Here is a 27,738-nt window from a genome sequence, read left to right as displayed (position 1 = left end):
AATCTGGAGTTTGTATTCTTTGCATACAAACTCCAGATTTAGCTGGCCAGTTAAATATTTAGCTAAATGTTCAATCGTGTTAAGAGATTTAATATTTAGTTAAATATTTAGCTAAATGTTAAATCTTGTAACTAGATTTATAAATTATATCTGAATGTACACATTTAAAAAATATTTATTGGGGCTCCCGAGTGGCGCATCCAGTAAAGGCGCTCCTCGCAGGATGTGCCCTATAGCCTGGAGATCGCTGGTTCGAATCCAGGCTATGTCACAGCTGACCGTGACCGAGAGTTCCTAGGGGGCGGCGCACAATTGGCTGAGCGCTGCCCGGGTAGGGAGGGCTTAGGTCGGCAGGGGAATCCACGGCTCACCGCGCATCAGCGACCCCTGTGGCCGATAGGGCGCCTGTGGCTCTGCAGCGGAGCCGCCAGATCTGTGTTGTCCTCCGGCACTATAGGTCTGGTAGCATTGCTGTGGATCTGCAGTGCGAAAAATGACGGCTTGGAAGGAGCACGTTTCGGAGGACGCGTGTTTCAGCCTCCGTTTCCTGAGTCGGCGGGGTGGTTGCGAGCGGTGAGCCGGGGATACAGATAATAATTGGGCATGCTAAATTGGGGTGAAAACCGGGGTAAAAATAATTGGCGACGACTAAATTTATTAAAAATATATATATATATATATATATATATTTATTTATTTCCACAACATTTATAAATCTGGGGAAAAATACAAGATTTAAGTTAAATCTGGGAAAAAGTACAAGATTCACATTAAATCTGGAAAAAAAGACTAATGCTTTTTTTTTACACATGGCACCCCATAGAAACATGTATAAATTGAACCCCTGAGTTTTTGGAGTTCTGGGTGTTTTACTGTACAATAGGAGAATGAAGAAAGTGTGACAGTGAAGGCACAGTCATTGTTTGTATTATCTATTTAACAAACTGACTCATCATTAAGTGGGAAAGCATTTTGAACATCCTGTAATTAACCTCAAAGAAAGATCGTTTTAATATTGTGTTATCGGTAATGAGCAGTTTATAAAACGTTTAGAAATGATCTGCGGTACACTTTAATTACGCTATAATTACAATGCAACTGTAACATATTTGTTAATATTTCATTTTTAGTTGTAATTGTTTCTAGTAATTGGCACACAAAACAAACCTGCAATATGTTTTTTTGTGTTTTAGTGCAAGCACCTGCTTGTGTTTATATATACCTGCTTGTGTGAAATATTGGCGTCATATATAGGTTTGCTACTGGCACATTTTCCTTTTCATTTGAAGATGTGTATTACAAAGAGAGAAACAAAAAATAAACAATCTGATAAAATAAAAAAAAAGTTAAGATGTGAACAATAGGAAAAAATATGGAGGATTATTATTATTATTATTATTATTATTATTATTATTATTATTATTATTATTATTATTACCGTCACTTTCTTTCTGAGAACTCCTGTGTCAGAGGTGGCTCAAAATGTGCTTAACCCTGGATATATCTTCTCCCGGATCAGGCGACAGTTAACCCTTCTGACCTGAAGATGTGTCAAGAGCGTAGCTAAATGTAACAATGCGGTTAGAGTCTAGGTAAATGACACGAAAAGGGAGGTGGGGGGGACATTTTCATTTCCTGCAGGTAGGGTTAAAAGTGGAGGGATTTTTTACTGTATAAAATCGTGCAAAGTTGTATACGCTATCCATACGCCATCCATACGCCATCCATATAAAACACTCAATTGTGGAATATGTAGTGGCATGCACTGAACAAGAAAAGTGGGGCTCGGACCAAATGAAAATAAATATTAATTCTATTTAAAAAAAAAAAACTGTTTGAGTGTATCAAACGATTCAATTTGGTTTTAAAACAATTAATAGGCTGTCAAATTTATGTTATCAACTCTAGGGTTAGGCTGTCAAACTGTAGGCAAAACGAATTATCACAGTTACACCCTTCTAATTACCTAGTGGACTGTAGAGCAGCTGCTACACAGGTATTTCACTTTATTTTTAAGGATGCCGATTACATTCTGGTATTTTGCTGCTATATATCAATGTCTATTAAATTACTTTCTGTCAACCATTGATGCCCCTGTAATTAAAGCAATCAAAACATACCCCTTGAGTGGAACTGCTGAGTGAAATTGAGTTCGGTACTGCGGTAATAAAAAGACTTGAGCTGGTGATAAAACCTGTAAAATAAAGTGCCATAGTAGTAAAGTGAGTTATCTAGTGAGCTATTATAGGCTAATACGTTTCATGTAACACCAGGGTGTCTCTAATTGAATGAGAGGGTTGTTTTCGTGCAGTTTGGGGTGCGAAGACTGCTAAGCTCTGGCTGTGTAAAATGAAGTCTCATATAAGGCGGCACTCAAACTACGACATATTGATACATTATAAAATCACAAACCCGACCGTCTACTCAGGAACCACTACTGTGCCGTATGTTCTTTGTACAGGATGACATTTGGCAGAAATAAATGTAGATTTAAATTTTTAAAAAGTATTACAATTGATCATTTCTGCAATGTTTCTGTGGTTCTATGTAATGCTTCTCCATGGAGATACACATTCTCCACAGAGGAAATCCACAAGAAAGTGTAATTTTGCCCTTTGCTTGCTGCACAATTTACCTCAGGTTACATGGACCTTGCTGCTGCTTATGGGTCCATTACCTCGTGAAACAGCATTGTGAATCAGTGTTTATACCTACAATCAATGAAACTCCATTACTGTACGTTTTGCTAAACAAAACTATAGAGCGATATTTCCAACAGTCCTCCCCATCACAGAGAAGCACAACTCAAATTAAAAAGAGATGTATTTTTCTTTGATCTGTGTAGCTGAATGGCCCAACAGTTTATTAGAAAGGTTACATAAAACACACTGAGCTCTTTGATAAATTGATCAGGCATCAAAGGCATAATTTTGTATATTGTTTGTCTATTTCTTTCAGATGTGAAATGTCTTTAAGCAAAGCGGAACAAGTTGAGCTCATATTGATGTAAAACAGATGTTGAACACTTTGTAAATATACTCCTTAATATAGGATATGGCTTATGATGCCTGACTTATTTGAACACCCTATCTACATTGATCAGCTGGGTACTGTGTTTTAACAGGCATAGATGAAAAACCCACAGAACTGTGATTTTAAGGGGAATTGTTGGAAACAAGGGGAATTGTTAGAAACACAATAAAACAGGTGTCTTAAACGGCGAGGATGCTCATTGCAAGAAATAATTCCCTTAATGCTCTTAGTGGCATGGAGCACTTTCCATCAATGATCTGGTTAAGAATACAAAGATGACCATCTACAAAATAATTACACTTACCCTTCCATTGAATGGTACGGAGTTCTATTGCAGTAATATATATATATATATATATATATATATATATATATATATATATATAACTTTTAGAATTGTCCTAATTTCTACTGTATCTGGCTGCCATCTTGCTGCCATGTTTTTTTTCTTCCTGGACGTGAGAAATCTTGTTCTATTGTGACCTCTCAACTATGCTAAATCCATATGCTTCTATACTGCAAGTCTGCAACCTGCCTATATCCAGCAATTACAGATACAAAACAAGACTAGTTCTAGCTATTTACATTTTGATTTCAACTCCTCTTTACCTTCCCAAAGCAAGAACGCGACTAATTTACAAAGAGCTGAAGCTCTGGCTAAACACTTGAAACACGAATGCAAGTCATTGGCACGACTTGAATGTTTAACCATACAGTGGGCAGATAGGAAGGAGCATGGTGGCAAAATCAAACAAACAGCATGTTTTCAATGGGCAGCTGTTGCAGCTCCACAGAAGCACTCACGATGGGCTGTCTCTTCACTTTAACAACAAAAGGTGCCAGGGACAATGAAAGCTGCACAGTAAGTAAAAGACAAAAAAAACAAAACAAAACCATAAAGCAGCAAACAATGAAAGGGGGGAGGGGGTAAATAAAAGAAAGCCATGCATTTTATTTCAACCTTTAATTCCATGTTTAATTCACATCAAAGGTTCCCCTCTTTGTTGCTAATGGAGTTGTGTGTCAGTAAATAGAGGCCTTGTTCACAAAAGCTGGGAGATAAATAGACAGGGGACTGTGTGATGAGGAATCCCTTGATCACACCCTGAGCCCTGGGTTTTCACGTATAATTATACCCCTTTTGTGATCTGCCACAATCCAGCTACAGTACCTCTGAAAATAAAAACCTTTGAAGTTGGGGGCTTTTAAAATAGACTTAAAGGATATGGAGGTGTGTGTACTGTCATGTTAATTGTAGTTTTCTCCTGTTTCTCAGAATGTTATTTGTCCTCCCGTGAGCGTTAGGTAATTAGAATTCTGCCCGTGCTTAATGCTACAGATACTTATATTAATAGGGGTTAACGATGAACTAGTTAATCTTGCTAAGCAAGACTCATTTACAACTTGCGCTCACTTTGGAGACCTACCACCCTTGGTGGGCTTAACCCTTCACATGCTTTGATAGCTGAGAATATATTGGATATTAAATCATTTTTATTTCACTTTTCTTAGAAATTTGTCATCTCTGATAGAAGGTCAGCTTTTCTCGATTTGAAATCAACACATTAATGAATGGATTTATTTAATACCTGCTGACATAAGTCTTAAAGGTAATTATTAGGAAAATACAAGTATTATCACATCCCTATAACCCACTAGTTTAGCAATTCTGGAAAATGGATATAGGCAACTTACAGGCAGGCCCACATGCGCCCAGGGGTCGCTGGTGCGTGGTGAGCCGAGGACACCCTGGCCGACCTAATCCCTCCCTCCCCCCTGGGCGACGCTCGTGCCAACTGCTTACTTGTAATATTTTGAATGGTAACAGTAGTGCTGGGATTGCACATGGGTATGACAGTTTTAGTTTACTGATTGTGCAAAATCTGAATTGTCAAAATGATTTGACAGCAACGACCTTAAGCACTACCAAGCGTTAGAAAACTTACTTCTACATGCCGAGAGCAAAGGTATCTTAAGTAAATATCCTGAACTCAATCAGGATTCATTAATGATCCAACTTAGAATGTTTAAACAGCAAAATCACTACAGATCTGTTGCGCTGCAAAAATAATGCGAGAACTGACAATCAAAGTCAGGAGACTTTTCAAACAAGTTGAAGAACTTGTACTTTTGCTGCTAGTTTCACCAGCATCTTCAGCCCAAGCAGAATGCAGTTTCAGCAGTCTATGAGGGCTGAAGTCCTGGCTGTGCAGCAGTGAGACACAAAGCAGACTGAACTTCATAGCAGGTTGTCACCAACACCAAGAGATTCTGGTTGACATCAAGCAGGCTGTGTGGTCCAGTGGTTAAAGAAAAGGGCTTGGAACCAGAAGGTCCCCGGTTCAAATCCCACCTCAGCCACTGACTCATTGTGTGACCCTGCGCAAGTCACTTAACCTCCTTGTGCTCCGTCTTTCGGGTGAGACGTAGTTGTAAGTGACACTGCAGCTGATGCACAGTTCACACACCCAAGTCCCTGTAAATCGCCTTGGATAAAGGCGTCTGCTAAATAAAAAAATAATAATAATCTGCCTGAACTGAAAAAACAATTCTGTTCCAAATCAGACATAAGAAAAAACCTATTTGGAAAATATTTGGCGAGTGACCTTATTACTCAATAAATATGTTTTTTTTTTCCTTCTAAATACCATAGTTATTAAAATCACTAATTTGTCAAGTAACAATGTGATTAAACATAGCGTTTCTAAAGCAGATTAGTTTATAGTTAAAATACACATTAAAAACATTTTTTGTAATTAATTTTTTTTATAAATTTAGTCGTTGCGATTATACCCCAGTTTTCTCCCCAGTTTGGAATCGCCAGTTGTATTTATTAATACCGGTTCACAGCTGCATCTCCAGGCTGTAGGCCGCATCCTGCACTCCACACGGAGCACCATTATTGGATGCGCCACTCAGGAGCCCGTTAAAAACATTTCTTATTGCTATTACCATTTCAATACTCGCCATCTGTGTTTATAAGGATGTGTCGTGACGTCACGCCTTATTTTCCTTAATTGTCACACGTTTAGTCCCCCCACCTCACAGTAGATCGGCACCCTTGTGTGTAATACTGACACTTACTGTGCAGAATATGTAGTACTGTGGCACAGCATGTAATTCCCACATCATACCAACTTGATTTATTTAGTGTACAAGCTTCCCAGGGTACAAAAAAATAAAACTAAAAAGATCCAAATAAGCCTCTGAATAGAACCGTGAATTGAGCTCCAAAGTGAAGGAAATGCCCTTGCACCATAGGTTGCAAGAATTTCAGTTCTTGGAGAATGTCATTGGCAGATCTCACAATACAAGCTGCTTTGTAAGGAATAAGTAACTCACCCAAATCGGCAAGACCAAAACCAAAGAAAACCTTTAAAGTGAGGATCAATTGTATTGTTTTATCATTATTCATTACAAATGTGGGTTACTATTATCTTTCCCAGAGCCCTTCATTTAGACAGGGTCTGAGTTGGGTAAAATGCACAGCCACACAATATTTACTAAGGCCCTGTTCACTCAGAGTGTGGTTTGGTGATTTCAAAATCACGCCCCAAACAAACTCGGTTGTTCCTAATTGAACCGAGTTCTCAGTTAATTGGGACATACTGTACGAGCCCAGTCTTGTTTTCTTCAGTGCAATGTAAAAGCAAAACCAGATTAGAAAAATGTGAAACCTAGCGAAACGAATGTTTGCACTGAAGTGTGACATCAATTCAAAAGTTCTTTACAAAATTGGTTTACAAACTAGCTGAACTGTTTTTTTTGTTTGTTTGTTTTTAAATAACTGCTCATATATATATACACTACCGGTCAAAAGTTTTAGAACACCTCAATTTTTCCAGTTTTTATTGAAATTTACGCAGTTTAATGTCTCAATGTACTCTGTAATTAAAGCATAGAACAAATAAACAATTGGAGATAAAAAAGAAATCATGGAATCGTTTTGTTTAACAAAATTTAATCTAAATTTTTGACTCATCAAAGTAGCCACCTTTTGCAGATATAACAGCCGAACACACTTGTGGCATTCTTTCTACAATGGAAATCAAATATTGTTCGGAAAGTTCTTCCCAACACTGTTGCAGAAGTTCCCACAAATGTGTTGCACTTGTAGGTTGCTTTGCTTTCACCCTTCTGTCCAGTTCATCCCAAACCAGCTCGAGGGGGTTTAAGTCTGGAGACTGTGCTGGCCATTCCATGATTTGAAGCCTACCGTCTTGTTCTTTTCTTCTAAGGTAGTTCTGACATAGCCTGGAGGTATGTTTTGGATCATTATCTTGCCGTAGGATGAACCCCTGACCAACTAGGCATATACCAGAGGGTATTGCATGGCGCTGCAAAATGATGTGGTAGCAGTTTTGGTTCAGGGTGCCACTCACTCTGTGCAAGTCGCCGACTCTGGATCCAGCAAAAGAGCCCCAGACCATCACGCTTCCTCCTCCATGTTTGACAGTTGGTGCTTCATGGCCCAGGCAAGCCTCTTTTTCTTATTTTGCCATCTTAGCAATGGCTTTCATACTGCCACTCGACCTGTCAAACCTGCAGCTCGAAGTCTTCTCTTCACAGTTGAAACTGAGACTTGCTTACTTCGACCAGTGTTAAGCTGTGCTTGAAGCTGTTGTCCTGTGAGCCGCCTATCACGCAAGCTGTTGACTCTCAGAAACTTGTCTTCTGATTCTGTTGTGGCTTTGGGTCTGTCAGACCTCTTCCTGTCAGAGTTTCCTCCAGTTTCCAAGTGCCTTTTGATGGTGTAGGAAACTGTACTCACTTGCACCTTGGCTTTCTTTGCAATTTCTCTAAAGGAAAGACCTACACTTTTAAGGGTTATAATGGTCTGTCTGTCTTCCTTTGTTAATTGCCTTTTTCTCGCCATTATGAGAGCAATATAGTACTTCCTGCAGTACAATACTGTCCAAATAATGCTTAAGAGGGTGTAGTAACACAGTCTGTTCCAACACTGCTTTTATACAGACAGAGGGTTTGTAAGTAATCAACAAAAGTTGGGACACCTGTAGGAATTGTTAGCATCAACTTTCAAGGCTTAATTTACTTCCATTGCTGCAGAACAGCTGTAAGTTGTTAACCCATTACTTGTTCCCTGAAAAAGGCCTTTTTGTATAACTCGAAATGTACATTATTTTTCAGTTTTTGGTAACCTAAACTTTTTTTTTTTTAACCTCTGGCAGTTTACCGCTTACCTTTGTACCATTTCAGGTTATTCACTGGACTTGAACTGCTTAAATTTCAATAAAAACTGGAAAAATGGGGGTGTTCTAAAACTTTTGACCAGTAGTGTATATATATATATATATATAAAAAAAACAGCACACTTACCCAAAGTAAAAAAAATAAACAAAAAACAAACAAGCTTCTAATACTTTGAAGTTTAAGATAAGGCATTTTCGTAATGTAACTACCTAATACCATACCAGCCAAATAAAAAATGTTCTCATAGAAGCTTTGAACTACACAATGTTGAAGGCAATAGCTGAAACCTTCTGCTTTACTGGCTTTTACCTCAGAAGTTAAGATACCGTATTTAAAGTTATGGATGAATTAATTGTTTTTTTTAAGATACACTTATCACATTTAACAACTTTGAGCTAAACTAGAATACGCGTCGGCATGGAACACATCAGTGGACGTCCAAATCAGCATGAAACAGAAAACAGAAATTCACAATTTAAAGTAAATCTTTCAGATCAAAACAAATGTACCCCCATGGATAGGATTAGTTACTTTCTGTGTTACGTGACTTTTCTTCTCACTGTGCTGATAAAATGTGTATTCCAGTTTTAGGTTTAGTGTGAAAACAATGGGCAAAATGTTCATTATTTGCTCAAACAACTTTGTGTTACATTAAACCGTGCAGAGTATATAGAAAACATATTACTTTTTGTTACATTAAACCTTGCAGAATATACAGAAAACATATTACTTTGCTGTTATTCCTGGTGTTCATTTCTCAGGGATATGTTTTTTTTTGTTTTGTTTTTAATATATTCTTAAGCAAACACGCCAGAGGGAAAATTCAGAAATGTATTCCCCAGGTTATTTATCCCACAAAAGGTCTGAATAAATATCAAAACAATCTAGATTAAGTTGAAACATATTTTGCTGCAGACATCACAAGATACAGCCAAACTAAAGTAACCTGTTTCTTGTGAAGAGTGCAGCGGGTTCTGTAACACTTCAAGATTAATAACCCCCTAAAATGAAGTGATGGTGGCTTATTTCTGGTTTGGTAATGTAATTAAATATGTTTTGAGACAAAGGTACTATTAATGATTTGGAGTAAATGTGTCATTCCAGTTCATGTACAGTATTTTCATTGTTAAAGAGGTTCTTAAAACACTTGAGTTTGATAATGATTGCGAATATCATTTTCTTTAAAATGTTTTCATAACGGAATGTGCCACTAACCTTTAATTACTCAAGAGATCAATTAAAAGCAATGTTCTTTAATAAGCGAAAGGCAGTAACAGCACCTTTTACTTTGATCAGTTGGAACACTTGGCCGTTAGGCATTTTTTACTGGTTAATTTTTGAACTGTTGTACAATTTTTTTTCATTTACATACAAACTACCACTTTGATCTTGACTATTTTCATTTCTGCAATTACCAAAAGAATTTCAAGGGAACTCAACATATAAGATGAATAATCTATGCAATGGCGTATACTATCTATACTTAACAAATTATAGTTTTCTTAACTGCTTAAACCTACAAAAATTATGAATAAAATTACAGACTATACTAGGTATGAAATTCATACATAAAAGTTCAACCGGAAAGACACAAGATGAAAAGATGCGACTTGCACAAACGAGAAGAATTGGGAAGCAAGTATGTAAGATCTAAATACATTACACCCTTTTTTTTTTAATTGATGTACAGTAGTATTGTTTTGTGGTTTTAAAGGTTTCACATCAAACAGTTTATGGCTTGTCTGAAATTAAGGTCTTGTTTGTAGTACTGTATGTGATCACATGTTAAGTCTATAGCTTTTTTTATACATGCGGAATGTGTGTAGAAATGAAAGAGTGAGCAGAAGTAACCAGAGGCAATAAACAATAATACCACAAATAAAGTGCCTGCATTGTATCTTACATTTGGCCCTATGTCCATTTCATCCGACTAAGACCAATTGATTCCTACAAATCTTGCTATCCTTAGATAAAAAAAAATCTTCTTCTCAAATATATTCAAATGATTTAAGTGCATCCCAAACAATTCAACATTACCTGAACATCGTTCTTCATTTTCATTTGACCCCATAAATGGGTTTCTGCCATGGTGACTGGGCAATGAAGTACACCTCTTACCTCTTGGTTACCAGTTCTAGTCCTAATTGACCACTAAGCAGTTTTGTGGTTTATAAGATATAAGTTCAGGTAGTGAATGGTTCTCAACATTTCAAATCCCCGTTGCAGCTGCTTTGCTGGTAGTCTTTTGAAGAGGTTATGGAATTCCAGAACATGGAGTCTGAGTTAATCTGTTCCTCCAGGTCAAAGGTGAAATACAGCCCCCCCTTTGCAGTAAGCCATGAACGTGAAACAAAAAAAGGTTTTCTAAAAGGCTGAGCCTGTGGCTTCACTTACAACAAAGACACATGTCAGATTCAGTCTGGCTACATAAACAACGATATTGATCCTAATGCATAAGTGCAGACAGAGAGACCAGTCTGATCAGAAAGCGTAGCAGTGATTATATGAGCACAAGCAGATGCAAGACTGTATTTTCGGTCTGTTCCTTCTGTGGATGAATTCCTATTTATTTTAATACATTGAAAAAAAATATATTCATCTTTAATATAAGGTATGCATCTTTCATATAGTAAAATGTGATACCTACAAAATGATTGCAGTACTTATTAGGTAGGATTTACTGGAATTTTGTTAGCTCTATGTATACTAACATAAAACACAGGTTTGTCAAATCAGTAAAGAACCAGAAACTATCGTACACAGTCTAACACTGCAGCTCTCTCCAGATTCCCCTATAACTACACATACAAATGTGTATGACCGATTTGTACAGACTGGCTTGGGGATTGTGAGATAGTCTTTAAGTCAGCAGAGATTCTTTACATTCCTCCCCTCTTACAGATGATCTCTACCTGCAGCTGAGATACAAGAATGGATTTGGGCACCAGTCTGTGTAGTGATTTGATTGGTCATGTACAGCTTATCAATGGGCTAAACCATTGTGAAGCAATTACAATTTTGCCTTCTGGCAACGCAAGTCAGATTTATACCCATCCAGATCAATACAGAGGTAAAAATAAAATAAAAAAAACACTGGTATTTCTACCACTGAGCTACAGTAACCTGTCTACTAATGCCTTCAGTCACAATGGTTCTAAATAGGTATTAGTTCACAGCATAGTGCTAATATGCTTCCCCACAATAATCCTTGATGTGTCTTTTCAGAAGCATTTTGCTGGAATAGTTAGTAAGCATGGAAAACAAATAACCTCAGCCTTTCTAAATTCGATACAGAATCATACATAACAGCTATCAACTTATGATCTCAAATGATCTTAACTAATGTTTAAAATCACTTTTCTGTTTCATTCATGTTCTGTTCACTTTTTAAAACCCAGACCTTAGACTGGCTACACTCAGGTGTATCGGCTGTACTTCAAGATAAGAGAATAATTAAAACAGGCTTAAATCGTCCGAGTAACCAGGATGTGATAACAAACAGAAAAGGATATACAAAGTGAATTGAAACAAGAAGAAAACAGATGAAAACGAACATTTCACAGCTATGAACCAATGTCTAAACTTATTCAGAGAGTGTGAAGTGTCCTGGATGTGGATGTTATGCTGGGATTGTATCCTGTGATTTTTCTGTCTGAAACGCGACATGCTGTACAGTATCTACATAGCATGCAAGAGATGCATAGAATTTCCGACAGGTGACAGATTAACCAGAAGCTTAACTTTGCTTTCTTTCCTCCATGCAATTATATATACAGCATAATTATGGTCAATAACCTTTATGAACATGAGTGAATAATGTTCCAAGTTAAATACGTTTATGTTTTAGTGCAATAATTACAGAACATATAAATACATATAACATGCTACAAGTTGATCTCCCAAAAAGAGTATATTTATGGTGAGTATTCATGAACGTTTATATACAGAGACACAAGTAACAGAGTTTAAAAGAAAAATAAAATATTCAACTTAATAGAAAAACTAATCCAATTTTGGAGGCTTTTAGATTACTTGGTTTGTTAATTGTTAACCAGCACAGTAATAAATTAACAACTGTGATAATGGTTTAAGATAATTTATAGTAAACTATGAATAAACTAATAATAGTGTTATTAACTAATAATAATAATAATAATAATAATAATAATAATAATAATAATAATAATAATAATAATAATAATAATAATAATAATAATATCAGCTACAAGTTCGCTCACTTGTTTTTTTTTATTAGTGCATGAACAATTTATTATATTTTAAACGAGAAAAAATGAAACAGTATATAAAACAAAAAATTATTTTAGGAACATTTTGAGTTTATTAACTTAACTGATTTATTTGTTGCTCATTTTACAGTTAGCTAATAAAAAACTGCCTTTGAACAAACTGGAACCAGTTTCAATGATATCACTGACCTGGAGTTGATAATTCTGAAACAGGCATCTGATGTTTGCAGAACAGTTTCAGCAGTTTTTAAACAGGTTACTATGTATGAACTACCTATTAACAAATTACTTGTGTTTGTAAGTGGTTAACAGTTAATAAGCAAAAATAAAGGGCCTTAAAATAAATCCAGACCAAACAAACAAACAAACACAGAATGCCCCTTAAAAAAAAAAAAAAGTGTCCAAAAACTGTTTCAAGGTGTCATGTTTTCAGAAAGAGTTCTCTAACGCACCTTAGGAGGACAAACCTCTTTTTTCATCAGGGGAATTCCTTTTCAGCTCTGAGATCTAAGGAAGGGCTGGGAAAAAAAAACAGATAAAACAGTTCTGAAAACTCACCTCTCCTGTACCAACCCCTCCTCTGCTGACAGCTGACTTTATTCTTATTTAAATGTCTGACTCTGCTGCTCAGTACAGAACCTCTCTCTCTGCTATGAATTGCTGGAGAGAAGTTGTACACAGGTTCAGAAGAGGCTCTGACAGGATTTCTCACAGGCCAGGAGAAGAGAGAGACAAGGAGTTCCAGCCAAGTTTCCATTAGAGGTGAAAGATTAAGGGAACAGGGAGCTGAAGGATTCACGCAACTGCTCCCGGTGAACTTTTGAAGCCTCAGAGCTCAATGAAGCATACCTGAATCAAAGGTCAGCTCTTATTCCTGGCAGCCAACCAAACATTGTACAGGAGTTGGAAAACAGTGCTAACAGGAAATTAAGAAGACCAGGATTTAACTTTTTAATAACTTTGCCTATCCAGCCTCCCTAGAGATTGAGGGTCACTGAAATGCTGTATATTATCCTAATGGAAGGCCACCCATTTCCGAAGGTCTACCCAGCTTCTGCTTGTTGAGAAGCCATAGCAGAGGTCTTGGAAAAGGAAAGCTCCCCTCCCTCACCTGAGATACAGGATAATATGAAGGACTGCTGTGGGTTCCATGTGGATTTATTAAGTGTGTGTGGGAGTTTGGTAGGGAGAAGCAGTTGGGTTCCTGTGGATGGAGCTTGATAAGAAGGACCCCTGATGTCTACACTGCTCCTGGTCTGTGTGCTCCTGTACTCCAGGATTAGCAATGGCGTGGCAAGAGAATGGAAACCTTGTACAGGTAGGAGAATCCATTGGGGAAACCAAAACCATATGAATGTGTGCTCGCCACCCTGACATACAGATTTATGTTCTGGGATACCCTTTAAACTATAGGTACATTAACTACACTGTAACTGCAACGTACTTATTTTATTTTTTATTTTTATTTATTTATTTCTTAGCAGATGCCCTTATCCAGGGCGACTTACAGTCGTAAACAAAAATTAATTTCAAGAATCACAGTACAAGTAATAATACAATTAAGAGCAAGATAAATACAATGACTTTGGTTCTAGCAAGTACAAGTATGACAAAATACGATTCAATAACAGAGCAGATAACAGTGTCAGTGATAGTTACATCAGGATATAATTAAATACAAAATACTACAGATTAGATAACACTTGACAGATTACAGTACTCTAAAGTACAGGATTAGATAGTAAGAGGAGCAGTGGAGTTGCGTGGGAGAAGCGAGGCAGAGAGAACACCAGGCGAGCAGCGGAGTTCTTTAATTCATGTATTTGTGAGAGTACATGATGTTATTGTATGGAGTTCCATTCTCAGCAACACAGAATTGTGTGCTAATTGTGTGTATTAAATATTATGCTACCTGCTGTGTAACTGTGTATTTTTAAGATTGTCCATACTCCAAATATATAAGATTCAAGATGATTTTCACACCAGTCAAGGGCAGAGTGAAAGCCCACTTGTGAGCAGCAGTGACATCGCATTGATATCAGCTTGCATCCTACAACACGCTATACAATATTCTGAATCATATGTGTGTAAGGTCAGTGCAAACATTATTCTACTGCTCTTATACAGAGTAGAAAGATTTTTTATTTTTAAGCAGGTGTAATTTAGACACATTATATATATATATATAGAGAGAGGGAGAGAGAGAGAGAGAGAGAGAGAGAGAGAGAGAGAGAGAGAGAGAGAGAGAGAGAGAGAGAGATATTAGTTAATAAACAAATGTAATTTGTGTGTTTGGAAAGTAGTTTTTATATAAAGTTACACTATTTTGACACAATTTGTTTGATTTAATATTTAATATTATAATTATTTGTAGGCTTTACACATTGTTAGTTCAACAATGCCAAGACTGGGCTCTCTTTTTGGACTGCTATAGGAATTATTAAGATTAGAAACCATGCCTAAAACAAGTGCCCCCATTTCTGTGTGCATCTGATAGTTTGAAAAATAAAAGGAAAAAAAACACTCAAAAACCTTAAACCTTTTTTTTTGTATGAACAGTTTATCTGAAAGCAACTAGAAACCTAATTTTCCTCAATTGGAAAATACTGCATTTATGTCGTACTACGTTAGGGTTACAGGATTCATAACAGGAGCTCCTTGTTTTTTTTTTTTTTACATGTCCTATATGAATGTCCTATACAAGGCGCAATCTGTATGCCATACTCATTCCATATAGGATTAAACAGCAAGGAATACATACTGTATATATGTATGCTAGAACGAAAAGGAACCAAGACAACACAAAAACATGAACAATCACACAGACACCATGTTAAAAGAAAGTATACAAACAAGACAAAAAAGGAAGAAAACACCACCATAATAGACTTAAGCTTGTGGCTAATCTCACACCTGTTGGAAACAGAAGAAATCTTGCGTGCCTTGTAGACACAGCAAAGGAGCAGCAGACTACAGCCTACTGGAGCAATCCCACAGTGTAAGTAACTGTACAGCACATAGTCAGTACAGCATCACTCGCACTGACGTGCATTATTATGGTTTATACTTTTACCTGGCAAGTAAGCAGTCAGTCTCTGGACAATTCGACATATAATCTTATGATCTCAACATAACAATTAATGTAAAATTCCTGAAATAATTGATCTTTTTATCGCAACATAACTAACTGAAAAGTTGAGATCATTAGATTTGAATTATTTTTTAGATATATTCTTAAATCACAGTACTATTAAAGTGTTTGATGCATAAGAAAATAAAAGCCAAAGCATGTTTTGTTCCATTGTCATAAAGATACTGTATATGAGTTAAAGAATGATTTTTTTTTAAATTTATGGAACTATTCTAGTTAAAGAAGCCAACAAACATCTAGACCAGTTTAGTGAATATAAAAATCTGAAGTAGAAGAAATGTTTTTCTAAGGATTATTTTTGTTTAGAAAGTGTGAGTATATTTTAAACCAGACAGATATAGAACATAGAAATTGCCATCTTATTAAACCTGAAAATAGATAAACTGTTATCCATGCTAAATTTAAAACTATGCATAAAATAAAAGCAGCATTTACTTGGATCTGAGAATCAAGTTCAAACCTGCAGGTTTGTGTAAGCTGTACACATCGGACACCAAAATACCAATAGTGATCATTTCGTTAAAACTAATTAATTTGACTCAGTCCTAACCAGATTAACTGCTGTTCGTGGTGCATGTTATTCATAAATACTGTATTAGGTTCTGTACATTTGAAGTCTTAGCCTTTGATCCAGGTGTAAGGCTTTGCTTCAGGAAATAGTTTGGTTCAAATGCAGGAGGAGAGATTTGCAGGTATACACCCCCATATAATAACCAGGGGCAGTTAAAAGAAAGTGCAGTGTGTGTGTGTGTGTGTGTGTGTGTGTGTGTGTGTGTGCAATATAGCCATATGTTTCCTGCTGTATATTAGAGAAACCCAAAGCAATGTATTGTCTTCTGTAAAGAACTGTAGGATGACATTTTCTTCTGTTGAATTATCCACAAAAACTATTGTAACTAAAACAATTAATAAAAGCATGTCAGTGTCATTCAATCCCCACCACGGCTCAAAATTCAAGACAGAGGGACAGATGCCTACATATACCCTCTGATTAGATAGCTTGTGCTAATGTTTCTTCACAGTTGAATATGTGCTTCTCTAGACATCTCTAAACATTTGACATACAGATGGAGACACAGACATACAGGGTGCCTCACCCTATGCCACATTCTTTTTCTCTTTACAACATGCTAAAAAATGATAACTGGATAAGGGGTTTGCTAGATACAATCAATCTAGATACAATATACTGTGCTAAATAAGGTTCATTACAATTGGACGAGCAGCCCTCTATATACAGGTACAATGTAAGTGTAACAAACAGACAGATGGTGAGATGGACACAGAGAAAGCCTCTACCCCACATAATGATATGCTTAATAATTTCTGAGAGGTGATTGGAGGTTAAAATAAAGTGGCACTGAAACTAAAGAATCATAGAATACAGTTGTGTACCAAGTCACTTAACAGCAATATTTCAGTACTGTGATATTAGGTCACAGGTAAATGGCACTGTTAGATTTTGTCTTAGTAGTTTCCATAATAATGAAAACATGTCACCATCTGAAATGGCTGAGGAGATACGAGCTGAAGAAGCTATGTTGGAGGATTTATAAAAACATATAGTATAAGTTCTTCTCACAAGGCTGCTCAATTATATTTGTGCACTGAGCACTAATTTCATTATCAAATTCAAATTCAAAAAAGGCTTTATTGGCATGACAAAATTAAAATTAAGTTTTGCCAAAGCACTTACACAACGGACATCAACAAAGACAAAATAAATACAGATACCCCCCCCCCACACACACACTTAAATAACAAACAGAACTGTTCCTCAGGCTGTGGCAGGCAGGCATGTGCTCAAGATCCACACAGTGGCAAAACAGAATGTACATTCCCTTCCCTTCCTGGTACCATATCACTTCCTGTGGTAATGGTCCATTTCTTTAGTCTGGCCAAAGGGCTTCACTCTGATAAATCATGTGAGTAAGCCTGACACAGGAAGTTAAAGTGTACCAGAAAGCTATAGAGTACAAACACATGGAGAGGGGGAAAAAAAAAAAAAACACCTATTCATTGCAAAGATTAAAGCCCATTTATTAATGCTAACAATAAAATAGATTTTCCTGATGTGGCTTTTGTTGACACTCCTTTACAATCACCAAGGTTACTCACGTAATTTCCTTACCAGTCCAGTTGGTATACTTGGCACCTGTTGCTCTATTCCATTGTCTGGAAACCTATGACTAAACTGAAAATGAAAGGAGTGGAGCAGACTCTAATTGGTTCGTCATCCCTGTCTGGGGCTGTACTGGCCTGAGGAGATACATATTTTAACACTGCTTAAAATACCTGTACCCTTTAATAATGCCAGCAAAGCTGCTTTAGGAAACATATGTACATATACTATTTTACACAGCGGTAGCTCAATTTTAAGGCAAGGTCATGTTCACATGATGAATCGGTTGCATTTGCTAGTTTTGCAACATATTTTAAAATGTGCAGTTTATAGCCTCAATACAGCAGTAAAAATGTCAGCACCCTGGATGAGATTCGCTTCAAATCTGCTTTTAAAACACACCGAACTTAATTGCCATTGCTTGGTACTCAACTGTAAAGGTGAGGGAAGGACAGCTTTTCTTGTTTTGAAATCAACACATTAATAAATAGATGTGTTTTGATTTATTAAATACCTGCCGACAAATAATTCTTAAAGGCAGCTACTCGGAAAATACGAGCATCAGCACACCTCTAATTCCTCCTCTCAGACTTTCTAGGTTTTTGCTAACACAGACTACAGTCTGACTTATGGTACTTATTACTGTAGCTACATATTTCATACTTCTATACATCTTAAAACATCAAAATCTGCCAATTGCTGCTTTAGGCTATTGACTAAAAGAAAAAGATGAAACAGTAAAAAGTGAAATACTGGACCTGTTGCAATATACCCCTCATACATAGTTAGAGAAATGCATGTCCCTTTCAAGATTTCCATCAGATGTTACAGCCAACACTTCCCAGGAAATCTAAGGTGATAATTTGTCTTTGAAAGCTGATCAGGTGCAAAAGACTCAGTAAAGATCTAGCTATTCCAACCCGTATATATCTCAACATTGTGGAATGTTTTTTCATCTTGTTTATGTTTATACACATTAATATATATATGCCTGCGCTAGGTTTGATACTTCAGTTCTGCAGGAACTATAAGGGGGTTGATTTGATCAACATATACCCAGCTGGGTTAAGCAAAAACTATTTTTTAAAGCACTTAATTTCATTAGGGGAAATTAATCATGCAGTAGATGTTGGCTGACATAATCCAGAGTGACTCCCAAGCACGGTGAAGTGCTTGGATAAAATGATCCCAGTGGGGTATAGGTTAATCAAATCAAGCTAAATCAAGTAGACAAATAATTACATTTCATAGATTTTAACCTTCTGAACATCTGTAATTTTTGCAAATTGCAGTTTTTCGCCTTTCTAATACAAACATATTGTATTGCATTCTGGAATATCCTTTAACGATCACATCTCGCTACTTCTCTGAAACTGACACCTTGGGGCTGTGTCTCAACACAGTTACCACCACAGATCATCTGTTGATAATCGTTGCTTTTGTCACATCGCACATTCTTGCTTATCATAAAAGGCTGTGTATGCTTTACAAATTTGGGGAATTGTTTATGCTACTATAAAAATAAAACAAAATGCATGTACAGTACAGTCCTTTTTTTCCCATAGTGTTTACTTTAACAAGATGTCAGTAGTACATACCCCTCTACAGCTGTACATTTAAAATTAGAGCCATCAGTAAGATGAAAAAGTCGATGACCGTGCCATATATAAACAGCATGTACAGAACAGTGTAGAATAAGACTTAGCAATGTGATAAGTGATTCTCCAGATATATGCAACCATGCAACTCTGATACATATAGATGGATGGATGGATGGACAGACAGACATCTCCATATAGCCCCATAATCTGATTAAGATAAATAACCCTCACTCATTACATAAATATTATTATGTTCCCACTTTTACTATATATTTCATGGCAGAGACTGAAGGCATCTTACATTTAATAATGTATACAGCATATATACATGCACATATATGAATGTAATCAGATTGTGTTCGTTCTTTGGATACACTCGGGGGAAACACAAGGAAACATCATGTTAAAAAGACAGTCATTTGGGACTTGGTAGAAACTGTTAAATTATTATTTCATGTTAATTTTTATTAGTTTTATAACATGCATAAGCAATTGTACAAGTTGCCAAAACCCATGTGGGTTTGACTGCAGTTAAAATCAATTATTAATTTTATTGATAATTACATGTCAGATTGTGCTTTTGATGCAAGAATGTGACTCGTCATCTGGTAGTGCTATGTGGTAAATCTGTGGGAGCTCCATCTTTGAAGGACATGTGCTTGAAACAAGGGGGTGATTAGATGACTCAGCTTGAATCTGTGACTTTCTCCTCTCACTGAAACCCCCTTTGGGGATGTGGGTAGTGGTTCTGTACAGTGCCTGAACCAATTAATATTGTTTCTTTAGGTTGGGTGGGGGGCTTGTGTATCACACCTGCGGTGAAATAGCACCCAAGTGAGCGTGGGGTCAGTCCCTATCATGTCTAACCTTCTGGCTGATACAGAAGGTTAGACATTTTAACAGACATTTTACAAGCAGATTCCATTCTAGTATTAATATAACCATAATTAAATAAAGCATAACTGAGAAGATGATGCTAATTAAGGACACCTGTTGTAAAACCACTCCTTATTGCTGAAACTCTCCACAAAGACAACCAAGCCCAGAATAAATCAGTAATAATGGAACACATTTAAATAATGCCCTCAACCTCCGATCTCTGGATTTACTGAATCAGGAGCTCCATTATTACCTCTTAACCGCTATAGCAGTGCCATTATCCCTTAAAGAAAACAGTTTGGTTCAGTGATCAATTATATATTTTAAAGAAGATACATCAGAAAAACTGAGTTTTTGGAGCATTCTTCTAAGTTTTGGAAACAGTGGCATTAGTTTCTACTCCTAAATCTTGCTTGGCCCCATTTTAATTGCATATGCAACACTCACAATCAGTTTCAATTCATTCATAAATCACTAATGGTGGATAATCAAAACCTACTGGATTGCTAAGCAAAAAAGTACTGCACTACCTTGTGACCTGTGTCATTTCACTATTTTATGGTGCTATTCAATCTTTCACACTGTTTGTGACGGGGTACTGCCCCGTCTTTATGATCAATGTTGGGACTGGCAGGGAGGGGGTTAAAATTCCTCCCTGCCAGAAAAACATGTGAGAATGTGGCTGGAGCCCTAATTGACTAATCAGTAATTATTGAATAATTGGGCTCCAGCCACAGGGGATAAAAGCCAGGGGAGAGGCCCTGGCTAGGAGAGAGAGTTGGAGAGAGTTCCAGAGGAGAGTTCCAGAGGAGAGTTCCAGAGGAGAGTTCCAGAGGAGAGTTCCAGAGGAGAGTTCCAGAGGAGAGTTCCAGAGGAGAAGGTGTGTTTGGTTTGTGCTGTGATTTTTTGTTCCAGTGAAGGCAACGCCCAGCCTGGAAACCTTTATTTTTGTAAGTTTTTGTTTTGTGTGTTTATTTTATGTTTAAATCTTTTTGTTTGGCCCTCGTGCTGATTTATTTTGTATTTTTGTTTATTAAAAACTTTATTTTTGAACTTAAAACTGTCTCTGAGTCTCAAACCTCGGTCCATCCTGTCACATTTGGTGTCAGAAACGGGAGAGCGCCACCTGGAGGCTCAGAGCAGTAATTTTTTTTTCTCTTTCTTGAATTTTGGGAGTTATTTATTTATTTTTTTTGATAAATGGGGAAGAAGAGCAGACAGCGGCAAAGGCAGGAGAAGCAGCAGCCGAAGAAATGTAGGCTGCTGCAACAACAGCCACCCCAGCTGGAGGACCCAGCCAGTCTTTTCCCCTGGTGCTCCTGGTGCGGGAAGGAGGATCATCAGTGGAGGTCCTGTCCAGATGGGCTACCAGCTGACTGGTGTGGGTACTGTGAGGTGGATGGCCACAACTGGGCAGGATGCCCTCACAATCGGGACCAGGAGCAGCTGCAAACCCCGTCCTCGGCAGCCACCCCACCACTTCCTACTTCACCGCCTTCACCACCATCCCAGGAAATATGGGACTGGTTGATGCACCCTGAGGCAGACCTCTCCCACGACCTCCCCATAGTTGTCAACATGCTGTGGCGTCGAGATGGGGGGAGGTGGGAAAAGTGGGAGGAACAGCATCACCCGGCGTCCTTCGCAGAGCTGGCCCTGATGGTCATTAATTACCTGGCGGTAGATATGGGAGACGCCCCAATCATTCCAATAAAGAAGGTGGAGCTGTCGTCCCGAGAGCCAGAGAGGGGTGAGCCATCGTCCCGAGAGCCAGAGAGGGGTGAGCCTTCGTCCCGAGAGCCAGAGAGGGGTGAGCCTTTGTCCCGAGAGCCAGAGAGGGGTGAGCCATCGTCCCGAGAGCCAGAGAGGGGTGAGCCATCGTCCCGAGAGCCAGAGAGGGGTGAGCCATCGTCCCGAGAGCCAGAGAGGGGTGAGCCATCGTCCCGAGAGCCAGAGAGGGGTGAGCCATCGTCCCGAGAGCCAGAGAGGGGTGAGCCTTTGTCCCGAGAGCCAGAGAGGGGTGAGCCTTTGTCCCGAGAGCCAGAAGGGGAGGAGCCGCTGTCCCCAGAGCCAGAAGGGGAGGAGCCGCTGTCCCCAGAGCCAGAAGGGGAGGAGCCGCTGTCCCCAGAGCCAGAAGGGGAGGAGCCGCTGTCCCCAGAGCCAGAAGGGGAGGAGCCGCTGTCCCCAGAGCCAGAAGGGGAGGAGCCGCTGTCCCCAGAGCCAGAGGGAAAAGAGCTGCTGTTCCCGCCTCCGCCAGCAGAGGGAGACGAGCTGCTGTTCCCGCCTCCGCCAGCAGAGGGAGACGAGTTGCTGTTTCCGCCTCCGCCACTAGAGGGAGAGGGGCCGCCGTTCCCGTCTCCGCCAGCAGAGGGAGCCGGGCCGCCGTTCCCGCCTCCGCCAGCAGAGGGAGCCGGGCCGCCGTTCCCGCCTCCGCCAGCAGAGGGAGCCGGGCCGCCGTTCCCGCCTCCGCCAGCAGAGGGAGCCGGGCCGCCGTTCCCGCCTCCGCCAGCAGAGGGAGCCGGGCCGCCGTTCCCGCCTCCGCCAGCAGAGGGAGCCGGGCCGCCGTTCCCGCCTCCGCCAGCAGAGGGAGCCGGGCCGCCGTTCCCGCCTCCGCCAGCAGAGGGAGCCGGGCCGCCGTTCCCGCCTCCGCCTCCCGAGGGTCCGCTGCTGCTGCCGTCGCCTCCCGAGGGTCCGCTGCTGCTGCCGTCGCCTCCCGAGGGTCCGCTGCTGCTGCCGTCGCCTCCCGAGGGTCCGCTGCTGCTGCCGTCGCCTCCCGAGGGTCCGCTGCTGCTGCCGTCGCTTGGGGTCTTCGGGGATCCTGCTTCGCCTGGGGTCGCTACACTGTGGCCGGAGCCCCACGGAGGGGAGTTGCTGACCATGAAGAGGGGGAGGGAGGTCAGGAGACCAGCCCCCCCAGCTGCACTTTCGCGGCAAGATGGTGTGTGGCCGGAGCCCCGGAAGAGGGAGCTGCTGGCCACGAAGAATTGGGTGGTGCCGGACGTCCCACCATGGCCACCCCCATGGACACTGTGCTTCCCCCTCTTCCGGGACTGAGACTGAGGGGGGAGGTGGCCATTTAGGCCATGTTGTGCTTGGCACAAGGGGGGGGATATGTGACGGGGTACTGCCCCGTCTTTATGATCAATGTTGGGACTGGCAGGGAGGGGGTTAAAATTCCTCCCTGCCAGAAAAACATGTGAGAATGTGGCTGGAGCCCTAATTGACTAATCAGTAATTATTGAATAATTGGGCTCCAGCCACAGGGGATAAAAGCCAGGGGAGAGGCCCTGGCTAGGAGAGAGAGTTGGAGAGAGTTGTAGAGGAGAGTTCCAGAGGAGAGTTCCAGAGGAGAAGGTGTGTTTGGTTTGTGCTGTGATTTTTTGTTCCAGTGAAGGCAACGCCCAGCCTGGAAACCTTTATTTTTGTAAGTTTTTGTTTTGTGTGTTTATTTTATGTTTAAATCTTTTTGTTTGGCCCTCGTGCTGATTTATTTTGTATTTTTGTTTATTAAAAACTTTATTTTTGAACTTAAAACTGTCTCTGAGTCTCAAACCTCGGTCCATCCTGTCACACTGTTGTATTAGCAAAAGTATCAAAAACCAACTTGAAATTGTCTATCTATCTATCTATCTATCTATCTATCTATCTATCTATCTATCTAATACTGTAAATGGTGCGGTTGGAAACACACTGAAATCCTAACCACAAGAGGTCAGAGTGGCAAAGCATCTTCATCACCCACACCCCACTAGAAAGCAAAATGGTTGGCTCCCAACAACATCTTTACAGAGAGACATACCTGTAGCTGTACTGATAGTTATTCATAGCTGAAATCGGAACTCTTACACGTTTTCCCTGTTAGGCATTCTCTGTATGATTTATGGGCATCATTTTGAACAGCCCCTATGTGCACCCATCTATGAGATAAAGGAACTATTCTTCACAGCGTCTTCACAACCCATCAGTAACATGTATAATAGTTATTTGAAGACATAACCTTTAAAGACAAACCATTGATTTCAGGAAGTCATGCACATCCAGATAAGTACATAGTGCTCCACAGCATGACCTACCTGTCTCGCTATCCAAGTCTATATCTTTAAAACCTAATCCACTTTTTGTGACATACACTAATGTTTTTAGCCTGTTATTTGGAAACTTTTTATCACATTCTGTGTACTGATTGGTATTGCAATGTACAGTATGTTTTATAGGAGACACTCTGGTTAATATTATTCAATATTAACCAGATGCTCATTTCAATTGTTAGAAAGGGCAAATCGGATGCAGGTATTGGTTTATAGACCTAAAATTGACATCAGTAACATAACAAGACCATCTAATGGATAATGCAAAATCTGCATGGACAAGAACAGGCATGGATAGTTTAGGAGGGTTTAATAGAAATCTATGAAGAAGGTAACCTGAATAAAAAAGTTACAATTCAACTTCTGCCACTTTTTGCACATTCTGCTGTATCACTGTTTTGACTGTCTACAGGGTGGCATAGATTATACACCCTGAAACACAAATACCTTTTCTCAGGCTATGACTAAACGCTTGGTTTGAGGATATGTATCCTTTTCTATACACTGCATCTGTTGGCTATACATTTTCTTGCCTGTGTAGGATGTATAGTTTGTTGTGAAAACAGTGGAACAAGCAGATGGATCACTTTGAATTCTAAATGTTCTTATTTTGTCATGTCATTCTGCCGATTCAAAACACAAACTCAAATCACCTGTTGTCTACGTGCTCCCTTCAACACCCATCTAAGATTTCCATTACACGAGAGTAGATGTTAAAACTTCATGCTGATTTGAACTCGGCTCTCGCCAAGATAAGCACCAACTAAGACGTAGCTTTACAGTAAACTAATGTGATCCATATGTGTCTCCATCCATTTACGTTTCCTTCCATATGATGATGTAGATATCCTTCTGTCTGGTGTTAATGGCTGAAGTGTAATAATATATAAATAAACTAGCAAAACACAAAATAGCATTCACACAATAGGGGCAGCAGTGTGGAGTAGTGGTTAGGGCTCTGGACTCTTGACCGGAGGGTCGTGGGTTCAGTCCCCGGTGGGGGACACTACTGCTGTACCCTTGAGCAAGGTACTTTACCTAGATTGCTCCAGTAAAAACCCAACTGTATAAATGGGTAATTGTATGTAAAAAAATAATGTGATATCTTGTAACAATTGTAAGTCGCCCTGGATAGGGGCGTCTGCTAAGAAATTAATAAATAATAGAACATACAGAAAGCACACAATGACTGAAATAACTGGATGTATCCCCAGTTTGGCCTATGAGAAAGGTCTTGCTAAAACCAAAACAACTTGGTTTACAAAGGGAAACCAGGCCTAATTATAACCCAGACTTTCGGTAAACCATGATATATTTGTTGCTCATGATTGTTTTATTGGAATTTGTGGAACAACAACAACTGGTTGTGTTGTACAAACATGTTCTGAAACTCCCTAGTCTGACAATTAATTGAATATTGTTTGTCTGCGGAGCACAATGGAAAATGAGGGCCATGTTAATAGTTCATGGTTAAAAATGGAAAAAAACATGGTGTCAATCAATCAATCTTTATTTTATATAGCACCTTTCATAGTGGACCACCATCACAAAGTGCTTTACAAGATAGTGAGGAACAATGCATAATACATTAAATACAGTGAAATACAGGGCATAGTACATTAAATACAAACAGTAAAAAACTAAAAAAAAAAAAACATGGTTTAAACAATACAAAAATTGTGAAGCGCACATCCAGTGACAACCTTCTCTCTCCCTCTCCCTACATTATCAACATATAAACACAGCACAAAAAGCAGAATTAAACAAACCCAACGCTTCTGTCCTTTCAGTCCAAGTTACACAACCTTCTAATTCTTCTACAAATCATTCCAAAAGCCACCTTTTCAAAAACAAAACAAGTTATTGCTGTTTTGTTTTGTTCAGCCATTCTCCTAACCCTGTTAATTAATCCATTGGCTCATGTGTAGCTTAGAAGGACTTCTTTCATTTAAAAGAGACAGGAATCTATTTTTGACTGCCACAACACAAAGCTACTTTGATATATAACAAAAAAAAAGAAATCCCATCACAGGGTAACATGTTTAGAAAGTTTACAAATGAGAGGAGGCCATTCGGCCCATTTTAGGATTCACTCGTGCTAGGGTATGGATTAGGCCTCTTGCTCCTGTGTGTAGGGTGTTCCTGGTTAACAGAAGGAAAAAAAGCACCTAAACCATAACTTTCTTTCACTTCATCTAACAACAATTATATAACACCATAAAAGGTATACACTTACACTATTCTCAGATATTACCAGAACTTTACATTTGTACCACAGCATGTGTGTCTTTATGGAGGGATAGGCAACTCTTGTCCTGGAGTTCCATTCCAGGTTTAATAAGTATAATAAATTGTACTTTAGGAATTGGTCAGAGGTTCAATTGTTTTTCAATTCCAATTCAATTTCTAATTACCAGTACTTTTTAAAATCAATTCCCAACTCCAGTTCCTTTGAAGGAATTGGAATTGACATTTTAGATGCATAATTGTTGTGATTGTTCAACTGCTTTTATTTGAAGCCACTTTAATTGACTAACAGTGTAATTAAAGTCATTTGTTGCCACTGTGAGGAGCTCATTTTAACAGAATACTGCTAATTGCTGATCAATGATGTGTTGGAATTGATTAAAGGGGAATGGTAATTGGAACTGGGAATTGATTTTAAAAAGGAATTGACCCCAACTCTGGTTGGAAGTGGCCTACCTCTGTACTACGGGTTAAAAAACATCCTTTTACAAAATCGGATAATATTGTACAGGAATTCTGATTTGGGATTTCTGCCAACTCCCTCGGTCGTGCTTCAAGGCAGTAAACATTTTTGCTTGACTCGCTCTGCCATTTCAAAGAAGATATATCTTTCAGATTATGTCTTGGCAATCATTTTAAACTAGTTTGGAACATGTGCATTTCATGCTGCCATTTGTCCCCCTTGGTGGCCTCACATTTATGCTGATCCCTGTCACGGCTTTCTTATCCCTGCAGATTTGTTACCACTGGATTTCCTCACCAAGGTTTTACCTGCTAATGGAGTGGCACCCAGTGGGATACGAATGGTTCAGGATCAGGGAGCCCGCGGATTCCATCTGTCCACTTCTCAGGGGAGCCCCAGCTTCCCAGCCTCCCACCTCTTCATCAACTGTGACTACTTCCCAGAAGAGTTCTCCATCGTTGTCACAATGAAAGCCTCCAGGATTGCATCAAAGGTAATTCAGTAGTGCACCAATAGCTTGGGTGAATGGCAAATTACTTTATTGAATTAACTACAGTATGCTGGTTTCATAGCCTTAAAACATGCCTGGCTAAAGTGAAAATATGAGGTTGTTTTCAATTCAATTCTTTATAAATTGAACCAGAACGAGAAACTGTTGGATTGTACATTTTAATTCCAAGGGGGTCTCAGAACACA

The 27,738-nt window shown here is 39.1% G+C and overlaps 1 protein-coding gene across 2 annotated transcripts in view; it reads left to right on the top strand.

Annotated features, from left to right (window-relative positions):
• The first annotated feature begins 13,074 nt into the window (after positions 1 to 13,074).
• tspearb (thrombospondin-type laminin G domain and EAR repeats b) overlaps positions 13,075 to 27,738 on the top strand; it is a 33,696-nt gene continuing 19,032 nt past the window's right edge. For both annotated transcript variants that reach the window (XM_059032084.1, XM_034924176.2), the window contains exons 1-2: positions 13,075 to 13,809; positions 27,315 to 27,535. In XM_059032084.1, coding sequence (XP_058888067.1) covers positions 13,728 to 13,809; positions 27,315 to 27,535 — 303 coding nt within the window. In that variant the 5' untranslated portion in view covers positions 13,075 to 13,727. The remainder of the gene's footprint in view (positions 13,810 to 27,314; positions 27,536 to 27,738) is intronic.

Source organism: Acipenser ruthenus, chromosome 10, assembly GCF_902713425.1.
Source record: "Acipenser ruthenus chromosome 10, fAciRut3.2 maternal haplotype, whole genome shotgun sequence".
Taxonomy (NCBI): Eukaryota; Metazoa; Chordata; class Actinopteri; order Acipenseriformes; family Acipenseridae; genus Acipenser; species Acipenser ruthenus.
The sequence above is the reverse complement of the archived record's forward strand: the minus strand, read 5'-3'. Positions and strand labels throughout refer to the sequence as shown.